The following is a 16,926-nucleotide window of genomic DNA, read 5'->3' on the forward strand; positions in this document are numbered from 1 at the left end:
TACTGATATGTTTGTTTGATATTGTGATCGTGTTGTACAGTGTGGTGCAAGTGTCAGTATCGTTTATACCTGGTGTCATGGTGGCCAGCAGTTAAAGTGTTTGCCCATCACACAGCCAGTTTGATTCCCAAGATAGATATGTACAAACCCCCGAAGATCAGGGTTAGAACTGGACTTCATCAACCCATGCTGTCGTAAGGCGACTAACGGCATCAAGCGGTCTGCCTGGCTGATTTGGTTGACAGATATCATCGTATCCCAGTTGCGTCCATCGATGCTCATGCTGTTGATCACTAGACTGCCTGGTCCAGACACGATTAGGGGGCGATGGGGAAGCCTGGTAGTGAAAACCCCTACATGGGTATAATGTGTGAAACCCATTTCTGCTGTCCCCTGTCGTGATGTTGCAGGAATATTGCTAAAATGCGTGTAAAACTAAACTCACTCCACATCGATTGTTTCCTAAGCGCAGCCACATAGCTGTTGCTCACTGCATCATTAAGCAACAGTCAAGCATAGGTACTGTGTGTGGAGTCTGGTGTCTTCTGAGGTGATACTGCTGGAATGTTACTGAAGAGCAGCTTTTAGCCAAAGTCACTCACCAGGGTATTCCAGTGCATCTAGAACGATTTTTTTTCAAAGTGAAAATCTAGACGTTGTAGTTATGTATTGTTTTTATATGTTATGATTAGCATATATTTCACATTTGCACGAAATCGGTGAAGAAATGAATATTTTAGAAAATTCTACCCCTACACACATTACTAAAAAAATAGGGAATGGGTGCAGCGGTGAATTATTCTCTGAATCATGCTCACATTACCCGAACATCCAGTAGACAGTGACTTGGTGAGTGAGTGAGTTTAGTTTTACGCCGCACTCGGCAATATTTCAGCCATATAGCGGCGGTCTGTAAATAATCGAGTCTGGACCAGACAATCCAGTGATCAACAACATGAGCATCGATCTGCGCAATTGTGTCTTGTTCATAAGTAAGTCATTCTACTCATTCCAAATCTTTGTTTTCGGATATCATAGCCAAACTGGCATGAGCTCCGTGAAGATCCTGCATTGGAAGAGTCGAATTGAAGGTGATCGGGTGATTAGGGTCACCGACATTGTTGACGCATGACATCTGCACCGATCGATGTTCTTGATGTCAAGCAATGGATTGACATGTGGAGACACGATGTATCGCCAAACACCCGGGACATTGCTGATCGCGACGTTACAAACACACAAAAGGAAAACAATTCACACTTTGGATCATACAGTTCTTGAAAGAGAATAACACCCTACTCCTCATCCTCACCCAGTAGGTCCTTACACAACTCCGGGTCATCAGAGCGGCCTGATTTGAGATGACACAGCATATCTGTTTTACAGCCTCGCGTACACGGCGTCAGATCCCCTCCTCTAGATTTGTGACTGAAAGAAAAAGATCGTTACCTTGAGAAAACACAGTCAGTATCTCCGGGGCTTCTAACAAGTAATAATGAGATGTCGGTGTCTGCGACGGTGTTATCCCTTGGGCATCAGAGTGAGAGTTTATGAAAGTAGCGAATCAGTAGAAAGATGAACATGCCAACATGCCTATCAAACATTTTCTATACTGAACTAACGTGATGAATTTGTTGAAGAGGGCATCGTCGTCTTTCATCCTGTAGATGAGATTGTTCCAGTCGCTGGGGTAACTGCCCTCCATACCATACTCCGTCTGAAGCGAGACAAAATAGTGCATTACGTTAACGGAACATTCAAAGCAAGTACAATTACGTCAGAAAGTAAGTAAAGTTCTTTCAAGAAAATGTATGAAGGTATTCAGACAAAAGATCAAAACATGTTTAATATAGTATCAGAACATATCTTCCCTCACCTTACGCCTTACGTAACTGAGTAGCCTTTACGCCAAAGGCTACAGCTCTAAAAAAAAGATTTGCGTCCCTAGATGTGACTTCATTACAACAGAATCTCTTCTATTATCGTCATCAGTTTTCGTGGCCAAGATCAGCCTCACTCACCAATGGACTGTACTCCAAGTCCCATGAGGCACTGCTGCCGTTGTTGTTCTTCCTCAGATCAAATATATAGTCCTCGTAGTCCAGAACAGCCTGTAAAAGCATGAATCAAACTTTTAATAACACTGACCAGGAAAACCGGTGAGCGATATCATGACTAAAGAACCAAGTCACAGGTACAGGATAAGACGCAGTCGCTCACAGAGCCTGACTACCTGTCCTCATTTAATGTGGCAGGCAGTATTCAAATCAAGATTTCAGTGTATGAGTTTAGTTTTTACCTCGCTTTTTAAATATTCCAGGGATGTGACATCGAAGGGACACCCTGGATCCGTCATTCGGTGCTTGTTGTTTCCTTGCCTATCGGCATTAAGGGGATAAACCAAGAACTGGTCGGCTCAGTGTCTTATTACTCTGATTGGGGTCCATATTATGTTACCCAGGAGCTTCGTATCTCAGAGAGCCTAACGATATTAGCCGGGCATCAGACCCGACGCACGCATCTCGTGTACAATAATCATGAACGTCACAATCAGCATAACTGATCCGGCACTTTTTGTTGTTCATGTCGCAGGGCGTGGATTCATCCCATAGAGGTGCCCCTTCGTTATCTTAGTAACCTCGTTGGTGGTTATTCTGGTGTACCCGGCCGTGATATTGCTGAAATACCGTTAAGAGCGACGTAAATACAACTCGTCGCTGTGGTCATCAGTACAAGGCGTCCGTCCGCGGATGAGACGGTCCTTGGTTCGAATCCCATCATGGCCGCCACAATCCCATCTTATTTAATTCAACACACCAAGAAAGCATGTTTGCATCAATGTCATCAGAAAATACACTGATTAGATTAAAATTCACATACATATTTTGACAAAATGTCTATTTCATTCAGAAAAGGTGAGCTCCTGTACCTATCGTACGCTCACTGGTTCAGGGAATTACTTACAAAAGAGGAGTTGGCGTAGAATCCGTCCATGGTGTAAATCCTGTAGTTGGGGTTGTTGTTTGAGTAGGGCGTCACAGACCCACCCACGTAGGCCACGTTGACAGGCCGGGTGAGGTTGGCGACGTCGTAGTACACGCGGAATTCGTCGGTGTGGGTGTGGCCGTTAAACTGGCCCACAATGGTGCTTTCGTACCTGGGAACATGACATGAATGTCCAAAGCTTTAATTTTTCAGTAGGTTTTTGAAGATCTCCAACTCGGATCTACAAATGAACAGGCGTAGGTCTTTGAAGACCAGCTCTAAGCCGCATCTTTTCTAAACAAAAACGGTGCGTTGGTTAAGGCGTTTGCTTGTCACGTCGAAGCCCCGGGTTCGCCTCCTCACATGGGTACAGTGTGTGAAGTCCATTTCTGGTGTGTTATTGCTAAACTAAACTCGCTCACTCACAAGAAAGGCTAAGCGATAATGTAGCTGATTCACTGGTCAAAAGCGTCTTAATTTCTCATTGTTTACAAGCCGTATGTTTGAATCCCAGACTCATCCACATTGGGGTACGTGTCCTGTCAGCATCAAAAGGCTAACTCCTGCATCATGCTGTTTTGACAATTTGAAAAAAAACCCAAAAATTCTGTTCAAGACATCATTTGGAACCAAAAATGCTACCCGTATAAATAAACGTTAAAACAATTTTTTTGTGAACGGCGCGCTCAGCAATATTAAATAATCTGCACCAGACAGTCCAGTGATAGACATCATGAGCATTGATCTACACAACTGGGACACAACGATATGCATCAGCCAAGTCTGCAAATCTGACTACCCGGTACACATCACGTTAGTCGCCAATTATGACAAGCCTTGGTTGCTGAATTCCAACTCGGATCTTTAAGGGATGACACACATCCTTATTCCTCACACATTGCAAGAATGAACACCAGAACGCTTACCTCCGAGTTTTGTAACTAAAAAGACACATGAATGATTCTGCAGAAAATAAATTCTGCCAGTTTATTATATTAACACTTTGTGGAACGTGCCTGGCTAGTCTCATTCTCTTCCCACAGAGGTTACTTATCATATCTTCCTACGAACCTCTGTTCTAATACGGCCATATTTCGCGGTTCTCATAAAATCCCCTAGCGGCAAAAAATGGCAGCAGATTTATCTCCTTTTTTTCTGTCCAAGCAGAACACGTATTACATCGATCTACATTCAACTTAACAAATGCAAGCAATGTGGAGAAACAAATACGACATGACTGAGTTCTGTCTAGAAGAAACATTTCAGGAACGCGCTTCGGAAGAGGTTCTAGTGTTCACGATGCATCCGGAAACTACCGAGATCTTGCGAACGATCACTTTTGAAACAAGGTCGCTGATTGCACAACGAAATCTGATTGCCTCCAATCATGAGTCTTGAACACTCGCACCATGAAAGGGTCGTATTGGAACAGAGGTTAGGTAGGAAGATATGACAAGTAACCTCTGTGGGAAGAGAATGGGGCAGTCTGTACAACAGAAAATAGAATCAACCGATTTAGTGAACTGTATTCCTATTCTCAGACTCTTGTGGGTTAGTTCAATAGAGTCAACAGAGTTTGATATGTCCGTTCTGTACAACATTCACGAGGACTTCTACTCACCGGCTGACGATGTTGTAGTAGTTCCAGCTCCACGACTTCATGCAGTCTGTTGGTATATGTGTTAGAATGAACACCTGGGAAAACATATCAGTGTTTATCATCCATCTGCTCGTGGGTCGAGGGAAGAGGGGAGATAAATAAAACTGTCCAGATCTGAGAACATTTGGTAGGTACGATATCATTTTATTGCTCATTTCTCAATCTCGGAGGAATGGATTCCCTTTTGTCATCAACGCAGTAATTTAAGTGAAATATGTTCTCTCATCTTCCATTCCTCCCCTTTCCTTCACCCCCTCCCCCTCTCCCCCCCCCCCCCCCCCCCCCCACACACACACAACTCTCCCAGACCCCCTCGACACACACACATTCACACACACACTCTCTCGTCGACACCCGATAAACGTTTTCAACCTACTCAACTCCTCACTTTATTCTCAAATCAAACCAACCAAAAACCTGAAGGGAAAACGGACAGATCAGTCATTATGTCCTGAAGAATGCCTGAGGACCGTCTGTTGATAGACACATCCAGATTCTGTTCTCTCCCTTACGACTCTCCCACCACCACCCTCACACACTCGCTCTCTCGCTCGCACGCGCGCGCGCACACACACACGCACATCCCTCTCTGACCTTCTCGCCAGCGTCCTCCGCCTTCTGTAATGTCTCCGCCAGCCACTGCAACTGGCCGTTGGGGTCTGTGTTGTTGATCAAGAGCCACCAGTTGCCGCTGTAGCAGAAGATGTTGTTGACCGAGATGATGCGGAACCCTTGAAATGGGGACATGGTGTAGAATCCCCCTCTGGTGAAAAAATAGATATACATATGAAATCAATTTGATATCGGTATGGCGGGGAAAGTGACCTAAACACGTAACAGCAGGACCTATACAAATTATCTCCTCAGGGAGAGAGATTTTACAGATGCTGGCTTCTCTATTATGAGGAACACAAGATTTCGGGCATACTCCGTTGTGTTGCTCACAATAAAGAAGTTCACCATAAAACCTCTCTTCTCACGCTTGTTCACTTAAAGATTCTAGTTGGAAATGGTCTTCAGTGACCCATTCTTAAGCAAATAAACGTTTTTGATTTTTTCACACATTCCAGGTACAAAAGCTCAATTGTAGGTCGGTGTAACGGCCACACCCATACCGACGTATTCCGTGTGTACTATGACATCCATACAAAACTCCTTATGTGTAACACAAATGCCATTCAAATACCGAATAATCTCCTGGCTATCATCAGATTGCTTCCGTTGCCTGGTGTACCAGTGAATATACGGGTTGGAACAGATCTTTAGAACCTGTGATTGTCGCAAGAGGCGACCAACGGATCGGGTGGTCAGGCTCGCTGACGTGGCTTACACATGTCCGAGTATCCCAGCTGCTTAGTTCGATGCTCATGCTGTTGATCATTGGACTGTCTGGTCCAGACTCGATCATTTAGAGACCACTGCCGAGTGTGGCAGCAAACAGCAACCAAGCTGTCGTCTAGGGGGACAAGATGTCTGTCTTGGCAGTCGTTGGATCGACTCCTTGAAAGTGTCATAGCAAACACCTTAACATGTGATACTTGATGTTTCCCTGCCTTGTTTTCCAATATTAGTAAATACAACAAGCACTGGTGGAGTCTGTCTCAGTTCACCTGACCTCATTATTGTGTCCCTTGTTTCTGGAGGCAGCCAGCGTCCCCAGTTGTCGGCCATAGCTGAATACATCCAGTCTATAGAGTTGTTCCCCGTGATGAAATTTGGCGGGAAACTGTTTTTGAAAATTCATTGGACTTAAGAGATACGCGACATGCATCAGTGTGACCAGATAAGAAAAAATCCATATATAACATCAACGTTCACTCCTTCAATTCAGATGCAATATGTTTAAATGCTCACATTTGTCCCAAAACAGATATTCATCCAATTCCAAATGAATTGACAAAAAGACACCGTGCTAAAGTGCACGAAAATGTTTGCAGAAAATGTTTTCCTTTGACTTTGCCAAATGCAATAAGTGCACGAAGCAAAATCCAAATGATCAATGAAAAGACACCCTACCTGTCACATGGTGCGCTGTCATGGTTACCAGCACAAAAGTACACCTGTTTCCCGGGGAGGTACTTGTCGAAGTGGGACACCAGTCTCTCTAGAGCCGACAGCTGGTCACTCCTGGACTGGTTCCACACATCATGTGCGGTGATATCTCCAGTGAATATCACGAAGTCAATCTGAAATACATAGATATCAGTACGTTATTATCTACCACTATTCCGATATCATGACGTTGTGGTCAACGAGTGGTTGATAGCATCAACATCGATCAGCGATGAAAATTACACACAAGACCCAGCTGCTGGTCATGCATTATAAACCCTCCGAGCCTACATTTGGAAAGATTTGGGTGCCCTATCTGCATAGACAGAACACAGTCCACAAGGGAAGACAACTATGGGACTGTTGGGACAAATAAGACACGGGAACCCCCGGAGATTTATAAGCATTGATTTAAATATTAAATATTGGGGATCTGTTCTGCCCTAGAATCCCAACTGTAGAAACGCGTAAAATACTCGTCATCTATTCTGCCTTAGAATCAACACAGGGAGAGAAACACCACGTCTACCCTAAACTACCCATCACTGATAATCAGGACTTCACCGTGTTATCTATGAGACTAGTGTTGTTCCGATTAATTGAAACAACCAAAGAGTGGTCGCAGTGAGCAAACGACCAAGCAATCGAATGCATTTTCTCATTATCGAAAACAAACGACTTTGAAATTATTGTTATAGTCTTTGAAACTTTTGACGATGGATCATAATAAATTATCTCCAATGTTGTCAGAGCCGGAAAGTTGTTTACCTCTTAGAAAACTCGCTCTACTAAATGAAACGTCATGACTGAATATGTCTAGGAAGTGTACGTTCATGATATATTAGTCATCACTTTAAAGTAGCAGGTTTCACCATGTTCTATTAATCTGCAATAAGAACCCGGATAGCAAATCTGAAAAATAACGCTAACCAACATTTTCCGATGGTTGTTCGTTGGTAATAAAGCACTCATTAATTGTGTGATTTCAACCAAAGCCCAGCACTAGCAAAGGCCACTACCGACACAGTAGCAGCTGGCGAACCTGATGTGCTTTCGAGGCAAGGTCTTGGAACAGATTGTCCAGGAGGGAGAGGGGTACGTCACAGCCCCTATAGTCACCCCACCGGCCAGCCCCCGTCTCTCCTGCACCTGGAGGAGAAACAATGTAAGTAGCTCATAGTTATAAAGGATGGGATAACGTAGCCTTTAGGCATATTTTTGTTGACATAATTTCTATGATATTTGTTGTCATTTCTTTTGTATTTTGAGACCCGTGAAGGTCCGGGTAGAATAGGCCTTCAGCAACCCATGCTTGCCACAAAAGGCGACTATGCTTCTCATAAGAGTCGACTAACGGGATCGGGTGGTCAGGTTCACTGACTTGGTTGTCACATGTCATCGGTTCCCAATTGCGCACATCGATGCTCATGTTGTTGATGACTGGATTGTCTGGTCCAGACTCGATTATTTACAGACCGCCGCCATATAGTTGGAATATTGCTGAGAGCGGCGTGAAACTAAACTCTCTCACTCACTCACTTGTAGTTTTAACATTTTGTCACCCATGAAGGTCCCTTGGTAGAATAGGCTTTCAGTAACCCATGCTTGCCATAAAAAGCAACTGTGCTTGTCGTAAGAGTCGACTAACGGGATCGGGTGGTCAGGCTCGCTGACTTGGTTGACACATGTCATCGGTTCCCAATTGCGCAAATCGATGCTCAATTTGTTGATGACTGGATTGTCTGGTCCAAACTCGATTATATACAGACCGCCGCCATACAGTTGGAATATTGCTGAGTGCGGCGCAAAACTAAACTCACTCACTCACTTTAACATTTTGTATTTCTTGTTCTTAGGGGACTCTCTGGTATCATTAATTATAATTTTGATGTTTGTTTGATTTGTTTTGCACTGTTTTGTTTGTTTGTTCTTGCGTACATGAATGCGTGTGTGATTTATTTATTATTACTTTTTTAAAGTTTTTTTCTTTGTTTTGTTTTTGTTTTTTCTTTTGTTTTGTTTTGTTTTGTTGTTTTTTTTCTGTTGTTATTGTTTTTGTTGGTTTTTTTTGGTTTTTGGGGGTTTTTTTTTTTTAATGATTTTATACGTTCTGCATGTTTCGGAGCAACAGTGTAACAAGAGAAATTGCTAACAAAAACGACATAGGCTTAGTTCCGCGAGGACTGTAACATGTAGCGATGGCAGAAATTGCGTTTGTCGTAATTCCGGGTGTCTGCATCTGCATGAGCAAAGCTTACCTGGCTTTGCGTCGTTGCTACGACAGCACACTGGTTCGTTACAGTCGGCGCTCCTGCCGGGCTGGTACATCATGTCGATGTGAATGTCGGTTAGCTGCAGGAACCGGACCTTGGGGGAGCCAGGCTACAGACAGTAGAAAAATCATAGTGACCAACATCCAGTGACCAATGGGCGAGGTTCAAGGTGAAGGCTCAAAGTCAAGGGTGTTCGGAAACAAATTTCATGGGATGACGTTTCTCTGAGACGTTTTTTTTTTGTTTTCTTTTTGTTTTTTTGTTTTTTTGTATACAATCAGTCGTACAAAAGAAAGTAAAACTATAGATTTGAATATGATAAAAATGCAACACGTTCTTAAAATGTTCAAAACACGACTAGTGAGTGAGTTTAGTTATACGCAGCTTTTAGCAATATTCCATCAACATCATGACGAGAACACCAGAAATAGGCTTCACACTATGTAACCATAAGGGGAATCGAACCCGAGTCTTTGGTGTTACGAACGGACACTTTAACCGCTGTCCTATCCTACCACCCACTACCTGACAGAAGTACATGACCATTGAATGACCAATATTAGTTTCACTTACAGATACCGTCACGCATAAAGGATTAATTATATTCTCCCCGTCAATTTAGAGAAAAAAATAATTATTTTCAATATTAGTCCTAAGATATACGAGTGTTTGCAAATGTAGAAAGAGGTGTGTTTGAAATACTTGTGCCGAAAATTTAAAAATTTTGAAATATGCAAAATTGTCCTTCGTGTAACAATTAGATATAGATACGGTATCCGGTTATTGCCTCACCGCCGGGGGTTGAGGGGGTTTAACAGGGGGTTTCGGCGTGTTCGGGAGGGAGATGTTCCACATGTCCATGGGGTTGTATGGCGTGGCACAGGACGGTCCCAGAATAGTACCACAGATCTGGTCAGGGGTCAGCACCGCTTGCTGAACCACAGTGATAGCCATATCCTGGAAGGAAACAACGAGACGTTGTAGTGATGTCAGACAAATAACAGCCATTGCTTAATCAATATCATCGGGCAGTTAATTATTTGTGTGTTAACTTGTTGCTTGGCGTCGCATTGGGTAATATTCCATCAAAGTAAATGCTTCCTGTAAATAACTTTCTCGACCAGTCAATCCAGTGATCAACAGCATGAGCATCGATAGAGGAACTGGGCTACGATTAAACGCGTCTACCACCTCAATGAGTCTGATGCATGAGTGAGAACAGGAATTTGAGGTTCAACATAACTTTGTATTATTTCAGTGTGTCATCTTCGACTGAGAGAATTGATGGTGATCATAGATGTCACATGCTGAAACGCTAAAGACAAAGGATGGAATCAGAATCCACAAAAAAAGTTTTCTGGACCGCCGCGTGGACAGCTATTTGTTTTATCTCTTCATTTACATAGTGAGTAGATTAAGTTTCACGCTTTTAGCAACATTCCAGCAATATCATGACCGTTAACACTAAAATTAGGTTTCACACATTGTACCCACGCTTTAACCACTATATTGCCCCCTCCTACTCAGAATACCATACACAAAAGGCTGAACTCGTGTATAATGATGTCGTGTGCAGACCTGTCTTCATCAGAAAAGTGAGACAATTTGCGATGTTTCAACCAGCAGTAAATGGGTACCCGGTAGAATGCAAAGGTTATGTTCTTATTTACATTTCATCTCCACGCGAACAATCTGGGTTTTATTCTTCCCATGGGGCTGAGATATACACTAGATCACACACTCATCTGACAACAATAACGTCCCATTACTATTTAAATGAAATGCGTCGTATAAGTGTAATCACCCATGACGTTATCTAGTCCACGGGTTATCATAGGTCGTTATGATAACGGCAGTGCACGTACGTCACTAAATGATCTGGATGTGTATCAATGTCGGTCTATAAGAATTGGGCCACAAGTATCAGTGTTATATCAGTGGGTACATACCAGGACAGTAGTCCGACAAGATACGGCTCCTGTCAGTCATGCCAGCACTAATGACATCATCACTGTTGTTTACACTTAAAGTGGGTGAGTTTAGTTTTACACCGCTTTTGCATTATTCTCGACATATCACGGCGGGGGACACCCGAAACCAGAAACGAAATGAGCCTCACAAATGGCATCCTCGATATCTCCAGGGTATACGTTCCGATAAGTCTCCACTATACCCTGGATGCATCTACGGCTAAGCCCGATAAATTTATATATATATATATATATATATATAAAAGGCGACTCAGCTTGTCGTAAGAGGCGACTAACGGGATCGGGTGGTCAGACTCGCTGACTTGGTTGACACATGTCATCGGTTCCCAATTGCGCAGATCGATGCTCATGTTGTTGATCACTGGATTGTCTGGTCCAGACTCGATTATTTACAGACCGCCGCCATATAGCTGTAATATTGCTGAGTGCGGCGTAAAACTAAACTCACTCACTCACTCACTATATATATATAAAATATTATATATATATATATATGTATGTATGTATGTATGTATGTATGTATGTATGTATATATGTATGTGTAAAATATATATGTGTAAAATATATATATATATATATATACATACACTGTACTCGAGCCCTGTTGCAGGAGGTTCCGTATAAATTTGAGTGGATGGGTTTATTACGCTAATAGACGCTACATGTGTATCACCGCGGTGAACACCTGAAGTGGACTGAATGGACTATACATTTACCAGGGTCAGGAGGTCTAGGGTAGCATTTGTAATAAGACAATGAGACCAATTTGCCACGATTCCCTTCAGCGTTCATTGCCGCATTCTATATGAGATTAGCATAAGGACTAAATATTATTGAAATCAAGAGTAATTCACCCATGTTGTCCCATAGAATTCATTCATTCATTCATTCATTCATTCATTTTATTTTTTTAACCGCATTTAGCAATGTTAGATTGGGACACCATGAATAGACCTCGTATTTTGTACCTAAATGGGATTTGAACCTGTTTTTCCTGCCAGACAAGTGATTAACTCCGAGACTGTCCAACTTCGAGTTTCAGTTAGACAGGAGTCTGCGCGTCTCCCTGCAATGCTTTTGTCACTGTGTTTATACACTGAAAACTGTCATGGCGAAAAGTGCGCCATTATCTGATATCAGTACACCCATAACCATGTTTCATAACATAACTAATTAACTGAATATTTGTTTGCTTACTGTTTAACGGCACACTCAGTGATATTCCACCTATACGGATAGTCTGTATGGATAGTCTATATGGATAGTCTACACATCTTGTAAACACGTAGTTGCACAGCTGGAATATAGTGCTTACAGACATTTAACCTTGTCAACTCATTCTTGTACTCACACGCAACAACATTGCTCCTAAAATTTCATCATTTCATTGGTTTGTTTGTTGGCTGTTAAATAACGCACTTAGCAATATTCTAGTTGTATGGCGGCGGTCTGGACCTGACACTCCCGTGATCAACAGCATGAGCATCGATGTATGCAGCTGGGATACGATGACATGTGTCAACCAAATCAACAAGGCTGACCATCTGGTCCCTTTAGTCGCCTCTACGACATGGAGGGACAGCTGAATACCAACTGTAACCCTGACTAATTAAGTGTTTGGACATACCTTATACTCTCTGGTAATATACCGGCACACCCTTTCGTCTTCAATCTTCCCCTTTATGCAAATATCCGTACATATCTCGACAATGTCATGTTCCGGGCGTTTCTGTACGACTAGCGTGTGTAGTGTTTCTGCCAAAATTTTACAAGCCCAGCACTTTCCACTTTCGGTAAGTTCACTTCCACGTCGAGACCCTTCATGAAAGAGGTACTTTTTCGCCAAGTCAACCTTCTCTTGGATGAAGTCTGTGTAGGACTCCGAGAGTTGAAACTGTTCGACGTACCTTTCAGTGCCTTGTACTGCAACAATTACTGCACACAGTGTTAATGTGCAGCTTATCTTTGCATACGAAAGCATTTCGGATAGTTGTGTCAGTTCTCAAAGGACGACGACAACAACGACGGCGTCAGATCTAGCGAATGACAGCCCTGGGTATTATAATGACATGGCATTGTGTCGCATAGATAGTTGTATCGCTGATCGGTGTACAAAGTACAGGGATCATGAATGGTGGTGAATACAGGGGTGACGATTGAGAGAAGTTTATCTGTACTTATAATATCAATGTGTGTTCAATCAATTGTTTCGGGCCTTTGGGGATGTGCCAGTAGTTGCATCATCATCATCAGCAGCAGCAGCAGCAGCCGCAGTAGAGGAGGAGCAGCAGGGGGAGGAGGAGGAGAAGGAGGAGCAGCAGGGGGAGATGGAGCAGCAGGAGGAGAAGGAGGAGCAGCAGGGGGAGAAGCAGCAGGGGGAGAAGGGAGGAGGAGGAGAAGGAGGAGCAGCAGGGAGAGGAGAAGGAGGAGCAGCAGCAGGAGAAGGAGGAGCAGCAGGGAGAGGAGAAGGAGGAGAGGGAGTTGCAGCAACAGGAGGAGGAGCAGCAGCAGGAGAAGGAGGAGCAACAGGGGGAGAAGAAGCAGCAGGAGGAGAAGGAGGAGCAGCAGGGGGAGAAGAAGCAGCAGAAGGAGAAGCAGCAGGGGGAGAAGAAGCAGCAGGGGAGAAGACCCAGCAGGAGGAGAAGGAGGAGCAGCAGGGGGAGAATGAGGAGGAGGAGGAGCACCAGCAGCAGCCAATGTTGCAGTAACATGGGTAGCAGTTTGTTGTGATTAGGTAACATTAAAAGCAAACAGACATTGAAATATCACGATACACAGTGATTCGGTATACGTTATTACATCACAGTTTATTGATGAGCACCCCGCCGACGATCCAGGTTTGATTCCCACATGGGCGTAATCTTTTGTGATTTGTGACTATTGCCGCCATAACAAATGCAGGAACACCTCCTTCCAGTGTTCATGTTGGGGACACTTGTATATGTGCATGTCTTTATGGTATTAATTTATAGTTGAACTGATTTCTAAAACATACAAATATCCCTCAAACAGACTAGCTTCCTTAGGCTGTTGGCTTATCTATACCTGCCTCTTTAAGGAACAGAGTTACTACTGAGTGAATGAGTGAGTTTAGTTTTACGCCGAACTCAGCATTATTCCAGCCATATGGCTGCGGTTTGTAAGTAATGGAATCTGGACAAGACAACCCAGTGATCATGAGCATGAACGCCGGTCTATGCAATGGGGATACGATGTGTCAAACAAGAGAATGACCACCCGATCCCGTTAGTCGCCTCTTAGGACAAACATAGGTTACTGGAGGTTAATTCGACCCCGGATCTTCACGGGTGCCTTTGGGGTTTGAGAGCAAAGTTCGAGTGCAGTCTCGACCCATGGAACCAACTACTACACGAGTTGTGGCCTAAGGACAAATACCTATTCTTCCTGCAGTTCTTGTGCCAATTGTTGGAGGTACTGAGACAGTTGAAAGTGCGACTGCGGACTTTGATCAAGCGCAATCCATAAAGGATGTACAGAGTTTATACTTGAAGACGTTAAGGACAATGAGAATACTTGGATGGTGTGGTTCCTCTGAGAGGCCGTCGTCAAACTAGTGCGGTCCGACGATGGCGTGTTTGAAAATGGCAGTTGCTTGTTGTAGCCGACTGTTGTTCCTCAGTGTCTCCTTTGCACGCAGCCATGACAGAAAATGTGTCTTCCCCCTAGAGCTACAGCCTATTCATTCCAACTCACCTAGACCTTTTCAGAGAATGTGATGACTCCCCAATACCTGTATGACTTCGGCATTACTCAGAGTGTCAGAGTTAATTGCAGCCAACCCAGGCCTTCTCTCAGTGTCATTCAAGCGATTGGGAGACCCCAAAATTAAGGCACCAAACACAATGGCAAATCAACAATACGGTACTTGAGATATAAGTGTAACATTTCGTATGGGATGGCAACATATTTCTTTTTATGAATCGTGTCAATCACATTTGCATCCATAGTGATTGAGAATCCAGAGATACAAATAAGAACTTATCAGTTTTAGCCAAAATGTACAGGGTACGTATGGTTAATCCTGAGGCTGTTTTCAAGCCTGCTCTGAAGAACTGTTGTATGGTACGCGCAATGTATTCCCCGGTCGTATATGAATGGACGTGTGGGTTAGTACCACACCTATGGCGATGATGTTAACAACAAGATCAAGTTATGCCATCATGTCTCTGAAGATATTGTGTACCCGTGAAGATCCAGACAAGAATTGATCTTCAACAACCCATACTCGATATAAGAGGCGATTAACGTGATCGGGTGGTAGGGCTTGCTGAATTGGTTAGCGCATGTCATCGTATCCCATTTCTGTAGATCGATGCTCATGCTGTTGATTACTGAATGGTCTGATCCTGACTCAGATATTTACAAATCGCCGTTACACAGCTGAATAGTGCTGAGTGCGACGAAAAACAACATCCAAACAAATAAGATACTGTGTTTGTGCCAACGCTGGACATCCAGTGGCAAGATGGACATACATTAGCGCTATGTAGGAGAAGACTCGCACATTATTTTAAACAATTAGTGGTTTGGGGAGAAATACACCGAATTGAACTCTGCAGTACTGTCCTGCCTACCCAATTCTTTCTCCACTAGGGTAAAGTGATCGAAACAAAACAAGGTAACATATCAATATATAATTTGTGATCGACATCAAAGTTTGCTTTACGGTAAGTTTGCTAAATAATTACTATACAACAGTATGTCTGTACTAATGTTGATGGGTCCATTCCAGTATCTGTAAAATTTAAAAAAAACAATAACATACTAATCAGGTGGATCTGTCGCCTCTAACCCAGAATATTTTTAAATGGCAAATATTGATTTACTATTCATCACTACACGTATCTCGAACTGGTGTTTTCCCTGTTACCCTTAAAAAGTGTGTCATGGGTATGCTCTTACTATTGTTGTCAATTTTGCCAGAATTTTTCATTTGTAACCCCCAAAATATATTTAAAATTGTTTGATTCACAAATCCAAACGATTATAGTTTACGGGTCTGAAGTATGGGAATTTCAACGTGAAGAATGCAGTAACTGCACCCTTCATCGTGTAAAAGGTTGTGAAATGTAGCGCAAGCAACAATACATTGTGTGGTTTATGGAGACCACGGTAGATCATTACTGATGACGAGATATGTTGCTTCTCTTATAGTGTACACGATTAAATTGAAGTGGCAGTTGCACACACGATTCAATATATGGCATCGTTACCACTCGTGAGGTCCTTACGATAAGATGCTTTTCTCATGGTGTATACTATTAAATTGAAGTGATATTTGAACACATAATACAAAACATGACATTGTTACTTTTCATGAGGTTCTTAAGACAAGATGATTTTCTCATGGTGTACAACATTAGATTGAAGTGGCAGTTGCACACACGATTCGATATATGGCATCGTTACCACTCATGAGGTCCTTGCGATAAGATGCTTTTCTCATGGTGTATACTATCAGATTGAAGTGATATTTGAACGCATGATTCAAAACATGACATTGTTACTTTTCATGAGGTTCTTAAGACAAGATGATTTTCTCATGGTGTACAACATTAGATTGAAGTGGCAGTTGCACACACGATTCGATATATGGCATCGTTACCACTCATGAGGTCCTTGCGATAAGATGCTTTTCTCATGTTGTACACGATTAGATTGAAGTGATATATGATTCAAAACATGGCATCATCAGCTTCTCACGATAACATGCCTCTTTCTTGTACCACGCTCCGATTGTGGTCCCTTTGATCTCAGTCGTGGTGGGTTAGACAGTTACACCACGGTTTTGAGCTGCCTTTGACAGCAACTCTCTGATTGGCTCTTTGCAATTTTCAATAATTAAACTGTCTGTCTTGATTGGATGTAATCCTTCGAAAACAACAACCAAGGTTTGTTTTACTCTGTTAATGAAAATAATCACAGCTTTGTCGGAAACAGGAGG

At 42.9% G+C, this 16,926-nt stretch overlaps 2 protein-coding genes across 2 annotated transcripts; one reads left to right on the top strand and one right to left on the bottom strand.

Moving 5' to 3' along the window:
• Positions 1–659: 659 nt before the first annotated feature.
• LOC137283585 (sphingomyelin phosphodiesterase-like) lies at positions 660–13,040 on the bottom strand. The gene is made up of 12 exons (XM_067815167.1): positions 12,589–13,040; positions 9,763–9,927; positions 8,956–9,079; positions 7,740–7,846; positions 6,662–6,831; positions 6,261–6,371; positions 5,240–5,408; positions 4,607–4,680; positions 2,965–3,157; positions 2,022–2,111; positions 1,623–1,717; positions 660–1,428 (listed from the first exon to the last, which is right to left on the bottom strand). Exons 1-12 carry the CDS (start codon positions 12,940–12,942, stop codon positions 1,296–1,298), a joined length of 1,785 nt encoding a protein of 594 aa, XP_067671268.1. The 5' UTR covers positions 12,943–13,040; the 3' UTR covers positions 660–1,295.
• On the top strand, positions 13,005–13,669 carry LOC137276494 (circumsporozoite protein-like). Its single transcript, XM_067808227.1, has 2 exons — positions 13,005–13,017; positions 13,194–13,669. Exons 1-2 carry the CDS (start codon positions 13,005–13,007, stop codon positions 13,667–13,669), a joined length of 489 nt encoding a protein of 162 aa, XP_067664328.1.
• Positions 13,670–16,926: the final 3,257 nt, after the last annotated feature.

Source organism: Haliotis asinina, chromosome 1 (genome assembly GCF_037392515.1).
Source record: "Haliotis asinina isolate JCU_RB_2024 chromosome 1, JCU_Hal_asi_v2, whole genome shotgun sequence".
In the NCBI taxonomy this organism is placed as follows: Eukaryota; Metazoa; Mollusca; class Gastropoda; order Lepetellida; family Haliotidae; genus Haliotis; species Haliotis asinina.